General features: G+C 44.1%; 1 protein-coding gene across 7 annotated transcripts; it reads left to right on the plus strand.

The window, feature by feature from the left end:
* The first annotated feature begins 1,475 nt into the window (after positions 1–1,475).
* SMARCE1 (SWI/SNF related BAF chromatin remodeling complex subunit E1) lies at positions 1,476–17,128 on the plus strand. 7 transcript variants are annotated; one of them, XM_041721543.2, is made up of 11 exons: positions 1,476–1,621; positions 2,373–2,423; positions 2,935–2,978; positions 5,894–5,998; positions 8,263–8,343; positions 9,451–9,582; positions 11,064–11,235; positions 12,874–13,046; positions 14,057–14,158; positions 14,675–14,885; positions 15,616–17,128. In XM_041721543.2, exons 2-11 carry the CDS (start codon positions 2,417–2,419, stop codon positions 15,822–15,824), a joined length of 1,236 nt encoding a protein of 411 aa, XP_041577477.1. In that variant the 5' UTR covers positions 1,476–1,621; positions 2,373–2,416; the 3' UTR covers positions 15,825–17,128. The 7 variants fall into 7 exon arrangements, with proteins under 7 accessions (XP_041577477.1, XP_072775324.1, XP_072775325.1 ...); XM_002193999.7 differs by having other exon boundaries at positions 1,480–1,621; positions 15,613–17,128; XM_072919221.1 differs by lacking the exon at positions 1,476–1,621 and adding an exon at positions 1,688–1,963 and having other exon boundaries at positions 15,613–17,128.
* The last annotated feature ends 930 nt before the right edge of the window (positions 17,129–18,058 follow it).

Raw genomic sequence — 18,058 nt, forward strand, 5'->3', positions numbered from 1 at the left:
TCAGCAGAATCTAAGCAGATGAGGGCAGAGCTCTTGTCTCTTTATTTGTTCATAAAAATAAGTGTATTTAAGCATAAAAACAAATTGAGCCAGTGGAACTGCAGGCATCAAGAAAAATGGCCCCAACTTGCAGCAAGTCATGTTCAGTTAGTTTTTCTTCTTTTCACTTTCTATCATCCTTTTGGGTTAGGCAGGTACCATCTCCTTTGGCTTTCCTTCAGGTCCACCCAAATTCTCCCTCATGAATGTCTAGAAATACATCTTATTGGCCACGTGAGAACATTTCAATGCCAAACGTTCCATTTCAACCTCAAACATTCAACACCAAATTTTTAATTTCAAGTCTCACTGCCAAAGTTTTCATATTTAATTCAGTCACTTTGACTATTTTCAGTGTAAAAGACTCTTAAAGCTGAATGCTGAGGACTGGAACTCTTCATCCTCCTCACACCCTCAGAGCCACATGCTTCACCTTGTTTGGTATTTGTGGGGGTTTTACCTATATGTGATAACTTTGCTGATTTCTGCAAGGAATTGTTGACAATTCCCCTGCTCCCAGGCTACTGGGTACTTTATAATCCTGTCTGATTCAGCAGCAGAGTGTTTTGAGTTGGTCAGGCTGATTTTGTTGACAATTATCATATATTTATTACCCGGGGTCCATCTCGCTGCCTTCACAGCCGTCTCTAACGTCCCTTCCACTGACATTCTCCCACACCGGCCCCTTCCCGCTGCCCTCAGGGCTCATCCTGCTCCACTCAGCCGCCTCTGGAAGCGCTGTCATCCCAAACAGCCCTTTTGGCACCGCACTCTGCACAGACCAGGATCCCGCAGCACTGACGGAGGGTTTACCTGACTCCATCGCTACTTTTATGGGATATTATTCGGCCTCGGACACGACCCCGCAGTGTTTTCCGTGGACGCAGGGCAGCCCAGGGGCCAGGGCGTTTCGGGGACCTGCCCGTGAGGGGGAATCTCCTCAGGGGCCGCGCGCAGCCCCTGAGGGGGAAAAGGCGCCAAAATCGCCTCAGGCGTCGCGCGCAGCCCCTGAGGGGGAAAAGACACCAAAATCGACTCAGGGGCCGCACACAGCCCGTGAGGGCGAAAAGGCACCGAAATCTCCTCGGGGGCCGCGCGCAACTCGTTCGGAAAAGGCGCTAAAGCGCTGCGGGCACGAAGCGTCCGCGGGCCGTCCCTGCGCGCCCGTTCTGCGCCGCAGATTCGCCACCGGCAGCCAACACTCGGGGCACCGTGACCGGGGTTCCCGGCGCGGGGGAAGGGGACGAGCACTGCGTCTCTAGGGCGCCTCGGGAGCCCTTGTGACACCCCGCGAGGCAGCGCCTCCGTGCCGCTAATGGCGGGCGGTGCCGCCCCTCGCGCGGCGCTCGGGTCGCATCCCGCAGATTCGCCACGGCCCCTGGAATCGCCGCTATCCCGGAGGGTGCGGGGACGGCCCTGGTGCCTCGGTGGGGCGCGGGGCAGCCGAAAAGCTCCCCCATAGTGAGTAGGGGGTCACCGGCGGGCCGGGGCCCGCGTGTCGAAAGTGCGGAGCGGAGTGCGCAGGCGCCGTCGCCGCCGCCCCGGCCCGTGGGAACAAAGGGAGCGCGGCCGCGCCGAGCGGGTGAGTCCGGGGGGCCCGGCGGGGCTGACCGGGGGGCCCGGCGGGGCTGACCGGGGGGCTCGGGACTGCCCCGGCCTCTCTCCGGCAGCGCTGCGGGGCTCGGGAGGGCCCTTGAGCCCGGGGAGGGAGCGGTGGGGCAGAGGGACCCCGCCGGTGGCCGCCTTGGGCCCGCTCAGGCTCTGCTGGATCTCCCCGAGCCAGCCCTGTGTGCGAGCCCGGTGCACGTCGTTAGTAGGGATTCTGGAGGAGGTTGCAGCTGCCGTGGCGTGATTTGGAGAGAAACGGCGAAAAAGCACTTCGTTACAGCGCTGTTTGACGCGCTCCTGGGTTCGGTGCTAAAAGGTTGAGAATTGCCTGTCAGACCGCAGCTGCGGGGCTCGGTGGTTGTTGTATGTACTCTGTAAAGGAAATACATCATTTGGTCATTTACGTATTAATATCAGATTTCTGTATTAGTGAGTGTAAAATAATGAGATATATTCTTTTTATTCCTTACAGCACAAAATATATTTATTTAGACCCTTTAATATGAAGGTGACCTAAACCTGTGTGCTCTTACACAGCTATTTAAGGCTAGATTCCTTGGAAAATCCATTAATTTATCAAAGAGATAACAACTTGGTTTCTGAGAATGCTTTTGTCTGTATTCCAAAATTGACGAACTTTGATAAGCACTGGTATCGATAACAATCGTATCTGGTGGGGGGGAAAGGCACAACACTTACTAGCGTGATGTTCTTTTGTCTTGCAGAAGTACAAATATAATGTCAGGTGGCTGAAAATTTGACTGTCAAAATGTCAAGTAAGTTTTTTTAAAAGATTTTTCTTTCTTTAACTCTGATGTTTTACAGATCTGTTTCCGCAGAACCTGTTTGTGAGATGGTGCCATTATTCCTGGCATTAAAAGAAATTGGCAAATGTAGTGACTAAACTCCGGCGTTAAATCCTGCTGTGGCCAATTCCTGGCATTTTGTTTTTGTAGGAAATCCAGAAATCACAGCTTCTGAGTCCTGTTGGACTGCATTTTTGCTTTCCCTCCATGTAATTGATATGCATATGAATTAATTTCATATTCTTCAGTCTTGTGCTTGAATAAAAGACTGGGACTAGAGTAATGAGGGGATTTCAATTTTTCTTTCTTTTCTTTTTCTAGTGTTGCTTTTTGCTGTTCAGTGGCAAAAGGCAAAGTCTTTCAGAGTAAAATTTGCTTGTTTTGTAAAGTCATTTAAAAATATTGGCCATAGCAGATGCCTTAAGAATTCGTTTATATTTTCAAGAAAAAAAAAAATGTGCTTACATTTCTATCTTAACAGAAAGGCCATCCTATGCCCCACCTCCCACCCCAGCTCCTGCAACCGTAAGTATAGTGATTTTTCTCATTAACACAAGGCCTTTAGTAACCTCCCAGAACAATAATTAGGGAGTTGCATCACCTTCCAATATGGGAAACACAATATTAATGTGATATGAATTGTTTAAATTAATATAATTATTTTTTGAGAAGTTTGGGAAAGAGAAGCCGAATAAATTTGTTTTGCTTCTAAGGCTGGATCTCACGGACTCTGAATTTTCTGTGAGCATCACTTGTCTCAAGTGACTCACAGTGGGTTGCAGCAGTACTGGAATAGTTAAGAATCAACTGGTACATTTGATTGTAAAATGTCCTACTCAGCCTGTGCCCAGATCATGGGCAGACAGTGCATTTTTCCACAGTTCAGTTGTACTGAGCTGCTTTTTTTTTTTTTTGCAGTTGAGTGGAATGTAGGATTATGAAACATCCTGTTGTATTGGATCAGGATAGTGAAACACTCCTGATGCCAGTCTTGCATTCCTTGAAATCACTGGTATTTTGGAGTCTAGGGCATGGGAACTATTTTACTTTCTAGTAAAGTGGCATGCCCTGACACTGAGGAAAACATGAGCAGGAGCTTTGTATCCCGCCCAGTGACATTCCTGATGTACAAAGGTGCTGCAGTACCAGTGTACCATGGGCAGGAACTGTTTGAAAGTAAATGCACATCTTTGGTCACATTTGTGGGTAGTTTGAGTTTTAGGAGAAATTCTTTGTACAGAAGGTTGAGGAAAGATTCTACAGTGAATTTTTGTTACCAAAGTGAATTGGAAGACTGTGACCCAGTAGTGTGTCCTTGATCTCTGCAGGATGGGACTTAGAAGGAATGTGATCCTTCAAATTTTTTGTGCCATATTTTACAGGAAGAGGCTTGAAAATTATATAGTACATAAATACAAGTTATGTTTTTATAAGTTTATATAAATAAAACTTGATTTTCGTAGTTTGCTCAGAGTTTTCATTTTGCACACAGCAAAATAGATTTGTGGCAGTGTTAGAAGGACCATGATGGATCCCCTCTGACCACTGGATTCCTGCATCGAGAGCTGTGCATACACATGTGATTCCTTTGAGATATAGCATGGATACAGATGTTTAATTGCTCATGTTGATGTGGTACAGTTCTTCAGAAGGATACATGAAGCACATGCCAGGACTGCAACCAGTGACGTGCATTGCCTGTTTTACAAGCATCTTTTATTTTGCATTATATTTTATACAGTCCTTCGTGTGATGGTCTCTGCTCTGTCACAAAGTAGCCAAATAACCTTGCTTGTTCTTCCACAGCCAGTTCCAGGTGCTGCAGTCAACAAAATCCCAGTAATTCTCAAAACTGCAGTACTGTACCTGAAATAAAATTTCTCCGTGCATTCTCCATGATGTAAGGTAGTTCCTGGTAACATTTAAATCCTGTCTTGCAGAAATAAAGAAATAAGCAGACGGAGATTACAATTGTCACCTGGTTTTATTGAAGAGCTGTAGTTCAACATATTCAAAGCCTGTTGTTATGGTAATACAAAAAACTGTAGTAAAACAGTGGCTTATGAGGTAGTGAATATTTATGTCATGAGGCCAGGCGTACAGATGAGCACATCAGCTGCTGTGACTGAGTCAAAAAGCTTGGCAATAAAATCTCTATTGAAGAATGACTGTTAAAGGGTAATTTTCCTCTGCACTTGCGTGTTTAGAAATGAACTCCTGCAGTGTGTCTGCATTGACCTGAAACCTTCCTAGTTACTTTAGTCAGCTCCTAAAACACTTCTGTTCAGTGTTTGTACATGTCATACCTTGGTTCTTAGAGACCCGAACCTACTTGTCAAATGTTTATAACTGTAATTTGGAACAGGTCCAGTCAGCAAATCCCTGTGAAAGTTTTCTTGGAATTGTACTAGGGCTGCTGGAGAGTGGGACACTGTGGGACTGGTATTTAAATGTCCAGAAACTCCAGGCTCTTGTGAATCCTCATGGAATCATAGAACCACCACAGACAGGACTTAACCACAATTACCATTAAATAGCTGATCTATTTTTCCAACAAAATTGACCAGGAAACAGGAGATAATAGAAAAAATAAATTTATTTGAGGATGTGAATACAGGTAACCTGATGAAACTTGAGTGTCCGTTGCTAAATGAGAAGGGAATGCAAAGAAACAAGATTTTTTTTTTTTCCTGTGTGACTGAGGTGAGAACAAATCAATCCACTTTCATGAATGAATGAAGATGTATTAATTAACTTCTGAATTACCTTGGATTTGGAGATCTGTTCAAGCTAGGTTAAAGTTTTTTAACTTACAGGTCTTACTGCAGATGTAGAGTTCCTCAGCTCTGACAGTCTACAGCCTGCCTTATAAAAGAGAGATGTCTCTGGGAATTGTCTTCAGCCACTGGCAGTGGAGCACAAATGGTGCTTTGAGAGATTTCCTCCCCTGCTCCATTTGTTGGGAAGGCAAAATTCTGGGAAGAAAAGCAGGCAGGGATTTTGACTGGTATAATAAATTGGTGTAATAAATGTGGGTACTGGGGATTTCTGCCCCATCACTGGATGCTGTGTTGCCCAACTTTCACCCTTGGGAGACAAGAATCTTCTGAATTCCTTGGTGGCTTATGTTGGAAAACTTTATTAGCCATGACCTGAATTTACAGAGTACTTGTTTAAATGAGTTACACAGTTAATAGAAATAAAATCACCAGTTTCAGACAGAAATTTGTAGTGACACATTTGCTTAAAAGTCCTGTTTCCTTACTAGGTTTATACTGGAGTAAGTTGTGTGTGTTGGGAAGACACCAACTGCTACACCTCATTGCTTGTTTGAATTCTGGTTGCTTTTGCATGCCATATTGCAGTTCATTTTCATTTCTGTGTTCTCCTCGTTTGAGCTCATTTCTCATTCGTGTTTTTGTCTCATTTGTTTCCATCAGCAAATGCCCAGCACCCCAGGGTTTGTGGGATACAATCCATACAGCCATCTGGCCTACAACAACTACAGGCTGGGAGGGAACCCGGGCACCAACAGCCGGGTCACGGTAGGAGAATCAACTATTACATCCTCCAGCAAACACCAGGAGCTGACCAGAAATGGCTTTAGGGTTAGGTTCTTCAGCGTCTTGGCTGCTGCCACTTCTTTATAAAAACAAAAACAACTTCTGATTCTTACTCCTCACCTTCCCCTCCTTCCCCTTCACTCTGAAACCTTTTGCAGGAAAATGGGTTTTTACTCCCCAGGGAAAACTGGTAATGGTATATGGTGCAGACATCCAAAAAGACAGACTTTGGTCTTCAGTGACCACTGCATGAATAGGAAAAGCTTCTGTAGCTGGGTATGAATTTTTGGAGGGAGGGAAGTGCTCTTTTTGGTGAGGTTCATTGGTACAAAGATAAGGAAGAACATTTTGCAAGCTGAAGATCATTGATAGTCGTTGCATCATCCTGTTGAGCCATGCAAGAGGTACAACCCTTTATTTTTCTTTCTAGTCTTACTCTGGTAATAACTGCACAGTCCCAAGTTCAGTCATTATTTTTTCAACAAAAGTGTGATGTTGATAATAAAATAGAATCCTTTCAGCTTGTATATGTGTTAGTGTGTGGGAAATGGATGTTACATTCATTTTTCATGGAGTAAACAAAGTGAGATGGAGACAAGTGATGAGGGAGGTGACAGCTTCTTTCAAACATTAATCAAGTCCTAGCATTGTATGCAGTTAGGAAACAGAAATAGACAGTGGAAATGCAACACTTCTATAACACAACAGAAACAGAGTAAATCCCTGATATTTTCTTAAATATCTCACAACTTTAAGATTTTTCTATGTAGATCTTTGTACCTCGAGACTTCTGATCAGTTTGGAAGGTGATACAAAGATTTCTCAAGGACCAAATACATGGTGCTTTTAAAGAAATGTAGTCTTTTTATGCCTCTCATATAAACCTTCTTTCAAACTTAATATATGAAGTTCATCCAATTTGTTAAAGCATTTACAGAAAGGACCTTCCCCTAAAAGCTGGAATTGACTGTCCAGATGGATGCTTTCCTTATACCAGACTTAAGTCAGGTTTTGTCTGAAAACTTCCATTGTTTCTGTATGTCACAAGCATACACAGCCTGCTCTGCCATGCATATCCCAGTATATGGATGGTTTCTTTAAACCCCTCTTAATTTAAAAGCATTAAACAGTTTCCGTTAATGTTTTTCCAACCCATCTGTATGTGTATCTATGTATACATTTTGGTAATGCATATACCTCATGCACATTATTTATACACAGTTCTGTATGCATTGTTCATAGAGCTCCATAAATTCAGCAAACAAAAAAAAAAAAAAAAAAAAAAAAAAAAAAACAAACCCTGTCAGGGGGAAAACAGTATTGAACGTGAGCCTTCTGGCCTACACCCAAATATTGATCTACAGTCCACAGCCCTGAAAGATCTTGAACCTGCTGCATATTTTCATGTAAATACTCCCACTCAGTAGAACTCCTGGCATGTGGAAGAGTGGAGGGTTTCAGACCCTGCAGTTGACAGAGGCTGTGATGTCACTGCACTGTTTTAGGCGCAAGCCCTATCAGAAGTTCTGTGGGTTGAGGGGATGCAAGGAGACCCAGCAGCAGCATTAAAGCTCAGTAGCCTTTTGTGTGGTGCCAGCACTCTGTCTGGCAGCATAAAGCCAAAGGAAGACAGAGCACAGAGGCATGTTCCAGGCTAATTGGGACAATTCATTACAGCTTGGCTACAAGTAGAGCACATACTTAACTTTTAGCTGCATAGAGTTGTTTTCTTTTCATAAAGAGTCTGTTAATCGGCTCCAAATTACCACTGACAAATTTTGCATAAAAATAGTTACTAAAACTATTTGATAATGTCTCTAACTTCATGTTTTTAAACTTTCTTCATATCTTTTTAAACCTGTACAGTAGCCGCATTCAATTTGTCAAAACAGATAAAATAAATTAGTCATCAGAAGTGAGAAAAAACAACCTGCTGGGATTGATGTTTCCATGTCAGTTCCTAAGCTATGTAATTCAGTTTTCAGAACATGGAGCCCTTTAGAGGATTTATCTAGTTACTGCTCGGTAAACTTTCAGAGAAAAGGACAAACTTACATTATTCTTGTGAGGACTAGCTCTAGCTAGTGCTTGTTCACTTACAGACTGGGTAATTTTTCTGATGGTGTTGCTTGCTTCTCTTGGTGGGGGTGTGTGAATGCACAAGAATAAGTGTTTTCCAAAACTAGTGTGTGTAGAAACTGTTCAGCGATCCCATTAACGAATGGATTTATCCGGTTCTTTTATAGGCTTCCTCTGGTATTACCATTCCAAAGCCCCCCAAACCCCCAGACAAGCCCCTGATGCCCTACATGAGGTACAGCCGGAAGGTGGGTATTACAGTGTCCATCAGTAATAAAGTCAGTGTTCATTTGTGCTAACAATTAATTGCTATGATCTTAGTTTCAGCTTCTAAACGTTGACTCCTAACAGCCTGCGCTCTCTTAAGGGGATGTAAAGTACAGAGTCTGCCCTGCAGAACAAAGGCAGCAGTAGTCTGGTCACACAGTTGCCAATTTCTGGGGGGAAAAATTGCTAAAATGCTAATTCCTACCACTGTCTGCTGACAAGGATCCACCCCGCCACATTCAGAAGTTCCTGTGACTTACTGACAGAACTTTTTTTATATAAAGGAAGTATTCCTTGCGTTTTCTGGGCTTGGTGCAGTGCTGTAGCTGGACTGAAGAGTAGCAATGAGTGGACTTTGCATGTTCTCCTTCACCACCCTAGCCCGTGGCAACGTTTGCTTCGCTATTCTGTGAACTGTTTGACAGAAAGTAGGAGAGAGACTCTTGTGGAGTCTGGAATCTGATGGGGCATGGGGAGGGCATGGCAGCCTGGCTGAAGCAGGTGAGCCAGAAGGAATTTCTTCCACTTCTGGTAAAGTATCTTTACCAGCATAACTGTCTTAGGCCAAAAAACATCAACACACACAAAAAAAAAAAAAAAAAAATCAAGTGGCGCAGCAAGAAATTACACTGGCAGCTCTCCTTTTTTTTTCCCTATAAAGTTAGAAACCTTTTTGGTGGAGTCAGAACTTGTTGGAACTCAGATTGATCAGCAAGACTGAAATATTGTGAAATGTTGCATTCTGATCTGAAAAACTCAGTCTCTTTGTCATAATCTACTGCTGGATGTGTTTACTCAGTAGCATTTTTTTTCCCCGAGATGCAGCGATGTTCATTTAAGAAGATAATTGAGAGGGTTAAAGGCAATATTCCCATGAGACCAAAGCCACTCAGCAATTGCCTGGTTCAGTAGCTGGCTTCCTACTGACTTCCTGCCCCAGAAAATAATCCAGATAGTTTAGCCAGACTCATTCCTAACTTTATCCTGTTTTTCATGGTGATTCCAGAAAGAACACTGAGATGACTATAAAATGTTTAATTTGGAAGTATTTAGATATCATTAGTAAAGCTCCAGCTGTTTCTGTTAAGGTCTGGGACCAAGTGAAGGCGTCCAATCCTGATTTGAAGTTATGGGAAATTGGCAAGATTATTGGAGGAATGTGGCGAGATCTCACTGATGAAGAGAAGCAAGAGTATTTGAATGAATATGAAGCTGAAAAGGTAAATGGAAGAAATCTGGGATGTTTATTACAGCTGATTCTTCTAGGAACTGGTCTGAGAAGAAAAATTCATCTTCCCCATGCAGGGGTGTTTGAGGCATTCACGAGAGCCCTGTATGTAACTTAAATGGAAGTTTGTCCTGACACGTCTCTTAGATTTCTTAAATAACTGTGCATCAACTGACTGGTCAGTTTTTAGACCTAATTCAAAATGAAGTATTTATAATTGAGTGTCGATTTTAACTGTATAATGAATGGATTTGTTTGTACAACATCAGTATTGAAAAGATTGTCTCAACACCAAAATCCTCTTTCAAAACTGGTGCTCTGCAACTACTGCTATTGTCATGAACATGATCCTAAGAGACTTCCAGTCACGTGGGGTTTGGTTTTCCTGGTGGAACTCCACGCTGTGGCATTAATGTTTTGTTTCTTAATAGAAAATGCTACCACTTGTAGGGTTTTCTTGTGCTTTTGTTTTGGTTTTATTGATCTTAAAGACAAGAGGTGACAGCTGCCTTGTGTCTAGGTTGGTAAGTGTTGAGCACCTGTACGAGACTGTTCTTGTGATTCTCAGGTACAAAGGGAGAATTGTCCAGCTGATGTATTATGCTTACACCTGGCAAGCACCTGAGGCTCTGGCTACCTGGTCAAATCTCAGCTGGTTTTATTTCAAGGCAATAGAGAAGTAATGCAAAACTCAGTGCTAAAATCCAGGAATTCTATTTTTACCTTGGTAATGATGTTTAGATTGTAAGCTCCTTGGGGCAGGGGCCAGCTGGTTTCTGTTGTGCCAAGGCAGAAGGATTCTGGTCCTGATCATAAACAAATGATTTAGGTACCTTTAACAATATCATAGATTACATCTATTTTTTCATTGGAAATATCTCAAATCACTGTACAAAATCTTAAAAAAAGAAAGCAATTCAAAGAGAAAAGATATTTCAAAGAAAGTGAAAATAGTGCTGCTGTCCTGCTGCCATGAGGAGACAGGAGTCTGGCTGCAGCTTTCTCTGCCATCCCAGAGCAGGGATAGGTCAAAGAATGGACAAATCTTAAGTGATTTTGTAAAGTGGTTCATGACATACTGGCATAAGGAAAGATAAGAAATCAGAATCACAGATTCAGTTAGAACACCAAAGAATTACTGAGTATATTTTGTGTTTGCTAATTTCATCTTACCAGTACTTGATCATAAATGTTCTGAGGTGTTTGAATTTGAAATCTCAGAAAACAAAACTATCATCTATCAATACTTCAGGTAGTAAAACTGAAAAGGACCTAAAAACCAGCTGTGTTTTTAAAATACGAACGACTGTAGAAGTTCTAATTTGTAAAAAAGAAAGACTGAGAGAATCTGGTCATTTATATCTCAGCCAGACGATTCAGATTCAGCTTTATTTGTGTAACCGCACAGAGCGCAGTTGTGGCAAGGTGGGAATCACCCAGTGGTGCAATCAAACCGTGTTGGTCACTTTTCAGATCGAGTACAACGAGTCCATGAAGGCCTACCACAACTCCCCTGCCTACCTGGCCTACATCAACGCCAAGAGCCGCGCCGAGGCGGCGCTGGAAGAGGAGAGCCGGCAGCGGCAGTCACGCATGGAGAAGGGGGAGCCCTACATGAGCATCCAGCCTGCGGAGGATCCCGATGGTAAGGAGCTTGTGTGCACTCCCAGTGGGACACTCATGGCAGGACAGGCCATGGAGATACAGAAAATCACCCGTGTGCACCTTCCGCAGCAATTCACATGGCTGCGTTTCTGCGTTGGTGTTTTGATGTCAGTTTTCATTACCACATTTTATTCCATACAGCTGACTTTGTTCCCAAAAGTAAGGTGGCACCTGTGGCAAAAGTTATTCCAACCCTTCTTAATTAAGTGTGAAGCAATGCTTAATAGTTCAAACCAAATCAGTCTGCTTACCACTCCATAATGGCTTTAGCACATGCTTTAGAAAAGGCTTAGATGCCTGATTTAATCCGGCTTGGATGGATGGAATGTTGTGCTTTATTACCAGAAGCACATAAATCTGACAGGCAGAGTGTTGGTGTGATTAAGAGCACCTGAACTTTGAATGCGTTCAACAACTGTCATTTGAGATTGCTTGGTGAGTGAGGTGCCCTTGCTGCTGACAAGTTGATGAGAAAATTCTGAAAGTTTATTTGACTGCAAGGAAATGCACCCCACCCAGTGGGAAAAGTCAGCCGCACACACCTCATGGCTGCTTTTAAATTCATCACCAAATACTTGTTGAAACCTGAGGGTGAAAAATGTGCTCAGTTACACCCTTTTTTTTCCTTCCCCCTTGTGAAAGCACACCCCTGAGATAAATCTCATAGCAAGCAGCACTTTCCCCCGTGTGAGGTAATTGCAACATTTATGTAAATACATTTCATGCCGGAATAGCTGGAACCTGGGGAGTTGAGATTCTGTTCTGTGCTACCTGAGCAAAGTAGACTCGGGCAGAACCAGCCATTACCTCTTTTTTTGCTTTGTTTAATCAGATACCTAAATGAGATACAATATAACATTTTGAAATAAAGAAACTTTCATTTAACTAGTTCTCTTCTTTGGTAGTATCTCCTGGCATGGTGTTCAGCGTCTTAAGATTGCTGTAAATAGTTGGAATAGTCATCTCTAGTAGGAATGCTTAGTGTAAAACAAAATTAGACCTCTGGACTTCTCTACGTGGGAAGATATCTCTGTGTTCTGGGAGATAATTCATACTTGTTTAACTGGTTTCTCTTTATAGAAATGCAATTACTAATAAATAATCAAATACTCTTAATACATGACTGAATTTTCAGTGATCAGTAAATGTGTCTCACTGCTTCATGGTTTCAGTCCTCAGTGTTTAAAAAAAATAAGTGGTTTTGACTGTGCTGCAGTCGTTATTTATAGAAGAGTCACTATCCTGCTGGCATTTTGTCCTGGAAACATGATTAATCAGGAATGGGTGTTTTATTTGGTGTGTTAACAGTCCCTCTTACTGTGGAAGTGTGGAAAGCAATGGAGTGAATAACTAGGTCAGTCCCAATTTCAGCTGTGGGAAATGCATGTGAAATCAGCTGTTAGAGCTGTGCCAGGTAAATGCTGCCCTGGCCACACTTTGTCTCCTTTTGTGATTCCCTGATGCTCTGTGTGTGTTACTGTGAACTTTCTGACATGACAACTACTCGTGTTAGGGCACATGTTTTGGTTTTTGTGAGTGGTAATGTGGGTACAGTGTCATTAGTCTTGGCTCTCATTTTGCTGGATCAAAGCAGTTACCCCTTGAACTCCTGTTCCAGATTACGACGATGGGTTCTCCATGAAGCACACGGCCACAGCTCGGTTCCAGAGGAACCACCGGCTCATCAGCGAGATCCTGAGCGAGAGCGTGGTGCCTGACGTCCGCTCCGTGGTCACCACAGCCAGAATGCAAGTCCTGAAACGCCAGGTTCAGTCCTTAATGGTTCATCAGGTAAAAAGAAAGGAGGCAGATGCAGCTAAAAACGTGGTGGGGTTGGGCTGGACTCCAAGTCTTTGGATCATTCGATTACCTACATGACTGTTCTTGCTGAGTGTCAATGTTCTGTGTGCCCCAGGAGCTAATCCCTGGGATTTCTTGGGAACTGCAGAACTTGAGACTTCACCTTCTGTGCTGTTTTCTTCTGGAGAACCATGATAAGCCGTGTTTGGTTCTTTGGGATGTCTTAAGTGTTAGTTCCATACACACAACTTTCTGTATGCAGTTTTTAAAGTCTGCTGGTTAACAAGTACTGGTAGTGTTGTGATTTCACGTACCTGACAACTCATCTTGTTCGTAATGATTCTTTTTTTGCAGTAAATTGTCCCTATTCTAACATTTTTCACTGAAAGCTAAATTATACAAAATACGTGGTGAAGTCACACCTTCATGTTTCACCCATCTTTGGGCACATGCCTGTGTTTTCCAAACACTCATGTTACCAAAAGAACCCTTTCAGCATGGTCAGTGTGTGTGTGGGTGAAGCGAGACCAGAATTAGGTAGAGATTTGTTGGGGTATTTTTTAATTACAGAAGATTTGGAGGGTGGAGGAGGTGGTTGTCCTTCTTTCCAGTGAAGTGTGGTCTTTCTGTGTTAGAGACTATAATTGATGTGCAGGGTGTGTCTATACCTGTGAGCTGTGTATATACAGACCTGTGGGATATGTATACACAGACCTGGGGGTGCAGAATAGGAAAGAAAAGTGCAGATTTTATGCTGGAATCTTCACCTCAGGTACACAGTGTTTCATTTACAATAAGCTTGAACTGCTGGACAGACCCACGTACTGTTCCTGTTTTTCAGTATGGACTTCTAAGCTAATGGGTATCAGAGGCAGGCAGAAGGATGTTTACGTATTAGACCAATATTTAAAAATAAACCCATATGAAAATTTGTATGCTTAGCTTTGCCCAGTTTTTAGGTGACTGCACAGTGAGGTTCTTGCTGTTTGTTTCACTTCCAGCGTAAGCTTGAAGCTGAGCTGCTGCAAATTGAGGAGCGTCACCAGGAAAAGAAGAGGAAGTTTTTGGAAAGCACAGAATCTTTCAACAACGAGCTTAAAAGGGTACATCTATTTTTACTCACTTAACTCTGAGGAAGCTGCTGGTTCCACAGTGGTACAAGTGCTTCAGTTCTCTGTTCAGTTCTGAGCAATTGCCCAGCTGCTGGGGCAGTGCCCTGGTGTGAGTGTTACAAAGCACAGGATAATTTCCTGCTCCTTCAGGGGCACATTGGGCCAGTACAATTTAGAAGTGCCTCCAAGCTGGGCTGGGTGAATTCACTCCGAGCAGCTGGAGGAAAGTGGCCTGAAGCCACTGTGGAGGGCACATTGCTCTCCTTGGCTGCATTCAAATAACAAGTTTTAGATTGTTTATTTATTCCCTCTCCCTTTTTTTTTCTTAATATGCCTGTATCTCCCTCTGTAGTTACTTTTAATATATGCTTTGTAAAATGACAAGGACTATGCTGCATTTAGAAATAATGAACTCATCATTGGGGTTCACCGATGATTTATTTCTCAGGGTAACTGAGGTGGTGAAAGAGCTGAAGAGTTTTCCTTTGTTTTGTTTTTAATTACTAGTTATGCAGTTTGAAGGTGGAAGTGGATATGGAAAAAATTGCAGCTGAAATTGCTCAAGCTGAGGAGCAGGCTCGCAAGAGACAGGAGGAAAGGGAAAAGGAAGCAGCAGAGCAGGCTGAGCGCAGTCAGAACAGCCTGGCAGCTGAGGAGGAGCAGGCAGCCAGCAAGGGGGAGGAGAAGAAGGAAGAGGAGAGCACTCCAATGGAGACAGGTAACTGCATCTGAACATCTGCTGCAGAGTCCTCCAAGGATCAGCATTAAAGGGTCTCTGAGGAAAACAGTTCACTGCATCTTGGTGAACATGGGCATTTGTTTGCTTTGCATTAAATTACTCTTTTTTAAAGGGGAGAGGATAGGATACCACAGAGCCCTATGCCATGCTTTGTGTGTGATGTACCCAAGGGGAAAAAAATAGAAAACCTGAAGTTAGATCTTGGTTAACTGGGAGTGTTTCCTTGTCCCAGTGTCAGTGTCCAGCCAGGATGATGCAACAGCAATGCTTCCTATGCAGCACTCAGGCAAATTTTCCTGCTGCTTTGTGCTCTGGACAGTGGCAGTAAGAAATGCTGCTGGATTCAGGAGTCCCAGTGACTAGTACATCAGTGAGTCACTGCTGCAACAGCAGGAGCATAAAGAAAGAGGGGCCAAGGAGTTTGAATTCCAGTGCTTCTGCTTTTACAAGGAGCATGGCTTTCTTAATGGCTGGAATTCTGAGGTCAGGCAGCTGTGGCTGGTAGCAGGATGCTGTGCTAGTACTATATGTGTCCTCAGCACTGAGAGATCCCTGAGCTGTGCCTGTCCCTGCACATTCTAAGTGTCAGAAGTGACTGCCATGGAATATTTGGATTTATTATAGCTTCTGTTTCTTCCTAAATCCTAATTTCACAATCTAAATAAATACTGGCATGTAAATGACGCTGAGAAATACATTTTTCCAGAAGAGCCTCACCCAGAAGAGAGCACAGAGAACCAGCAGAACGGTGAAGAAGGAACCTCCACCCCAGAGGACAAGGAGAGTGGGCAGGAAGGGGTGGACAGCACAGCTGAGGAGGGAACCAGCGACAGCAACACCGGCTCAGAGAGCAACAGCGCGACCGTGGAAGAGCCGCCCGCAGACCCCATCGCCGAGGAGGGCGAGAAGAAAGAATAATCACTGACTCGGTTCCTGTGTCTCTGTAATGAAGTACTGTTTGATTTCAGAACGTGCTCTGCGGCTGTTGTACCTTCCCTGCCTCTGTCAGTTGTCTCCAAAGGATGCCGGGGCTTAATGACATGTCAGGTTATCAGCGTAGCAACGTGAAGGGGCCTGTAGAGGTGCAGGGTGTCCTGCAGCAGGCAGAAAAGGAACCTCACGTGTCTAAACACAGCTATTACAGTGTGGAGAGGTGCTTATATCACTTGTATTTCTTCCCTAGAAAGACACCACTGGTTTTGGTTTCTATATGAGAAATCAGGCCTTCTCACTTTCTTCTGGTGCCATGGACACAGTGGCACTTCTCCCCAAAGGCCCTTCCTGCCCCTTTGTGGTGCAGGTGTCTCACCTGTGCTGCATGAGGGACCTGCTCCTGGCAGTGGCACTGGCTTTCTGAAGAGGCTGAAATGTGGCTGAAGCATTCAGACATGTTCTTACTGTGGAGAAAAGATCCGATGCCTCCCCAGGGTGTTCCCTGGAGTTTCTCCTTACCTAACAACTCCAAAAGTCCTGTGTCCCACAAATACTGCACTGTGTGTCAACAAGGGCAATTTCTGCTGCAGCCTCCCCAGTCTATGCTTTTAAAGAAAGCCCTCAGTCCTCAGGAGCAGCTCCAGAGTGAAGCTGAAAGTCTGGGGTTTAGGGGTTTTTGGTGTAACTTGTTTTTCTAGAGTAGCTGCTCTGCTGTGGTGGAAACTTGCTCATGGTCTGTGTGTGGCATGTCAGGAGATCCAGTTCCAAAGGGCTCAGTGCAGGAAATGACACATAATGAGGGACTTTTTTTTTTCTATGGTGCAGGATTCTTTTCAACAAGCCTTTGCTTTTCTTTCCCCATTAACTCCTTTATTTGCTACCAAGAGACCCTGGTGTGGCCTCAGCCAGAGACCTGGCACACAACAGAGCAGGAGAGCGTTTAGACACGCACATGTTCTTTGAGCAGACAGTCACTGATATGGCACAAATGGTAAAAAATAGTAGTTTTGCTTGTCAGGAGCTTTCAGAACCTCTGGAGACTCTACAAATGTATTGAAAATGCCATAATTTGCCCCATATAAGCAAAACCCCACAAATAAATACTCTGAATTGTGGCAACAGCCATGGGCCACTTCTTCACTTAACAACTGAGGGAACACATAATGTTTCAATGAACTGATGTGTATTTGCAGAGCAGTGGGTCTATCAGGTGGTGTTTTTTAAATCCTTTTTTTTTTTAATGGTCTAAAAATAATAAAATCCAACACATTTGGTTTTTTTAAAACACACAGTGGTCTGTTCTTGTTTTTTAAGTTAGTGCCAATGTTTGGTTCAGATCTTTCATCAGCTGTTCTCCATCTCAAGCCATAGGAAAATAAGCACACGGGATTTTATTTCTTACACAGTACCAGCTGCTGGCTGGACTGGACTCCCCCTCCCTCCCCCAACCCGGTGGGGCCCAGGTGGGGTTCCACACCTGAGGTGCTGCAAACCCTTGTTGTGCAACAGCTTTTATCTGCAGCAGCCCTGGGTTCTGTAGGCCGGGGATGCTTTTCATCTGCTCCAAATTCTCAAGGTGTATGTAAATAACTAATTATTGGCAAAGACGGGTGTGTGCAGCTCAGGGTGTGTATGTGAAGGAGTGGGTGTTGTCTTCACGAGTGAAATAACTTGTCCAAGCACATGAGAACGTGAAGGAATGCCCATGGGCAGCGTTGGAGCACTGACCAGCCCCATGGTGCCTGGTAGAGGTGCCTACAAGGTTCAGGAGCATCAGGGACCCAGCAAAGGAGAGGGACAGGCCTCAGGAGCAACTTGGCTGCTGCATCAGCCCTTCCTCAGAGCAACCTGGAGCTTCTGGTGGGCCCTGTGTCCTACAGGTCCTCAGTGGGATGTTCTTGAGGGACCCTGTGGTCACCTGCAGGTCCCCAGCAGTTTTACTACCAGGAACCTTTCCTCCCATGAGGAAGAGCCCTCATGCTTTTCTGCTGGGCCTGCTGGAGCTGCTCTGTTCCTGGGTGCCCTGTCTGGCAGGTGATGGGTGCAAGCTGGAGGTCTGGGGTGCAGCTATCCCCCATGGGGTCCTGAGAGCTGCTGAGTCCCTCACACTCCCAGGGGACCAAAGCAAAAAGGCAAATCCAAGCCTTGCATCGTGCGAGGGAGTTGTTTTCATTGGTTTGTTTTTCTTTTCAAGAAAAACCCGGGGGTTTCGAGTCTGA

This window comes from Taeniopygia guttata, chromosome 27, assembly GCF_048771995.1.
Source record: "Taeniopygia guttata chromosome 27, bTaeGut7.mat, whole genome shotgun sequence".
NCBI lineage: Eukaryota > Metazoa > Chordata > Aves > Passeriformes > Estrildidae > Taeniopygia > Taeniopygia guttata.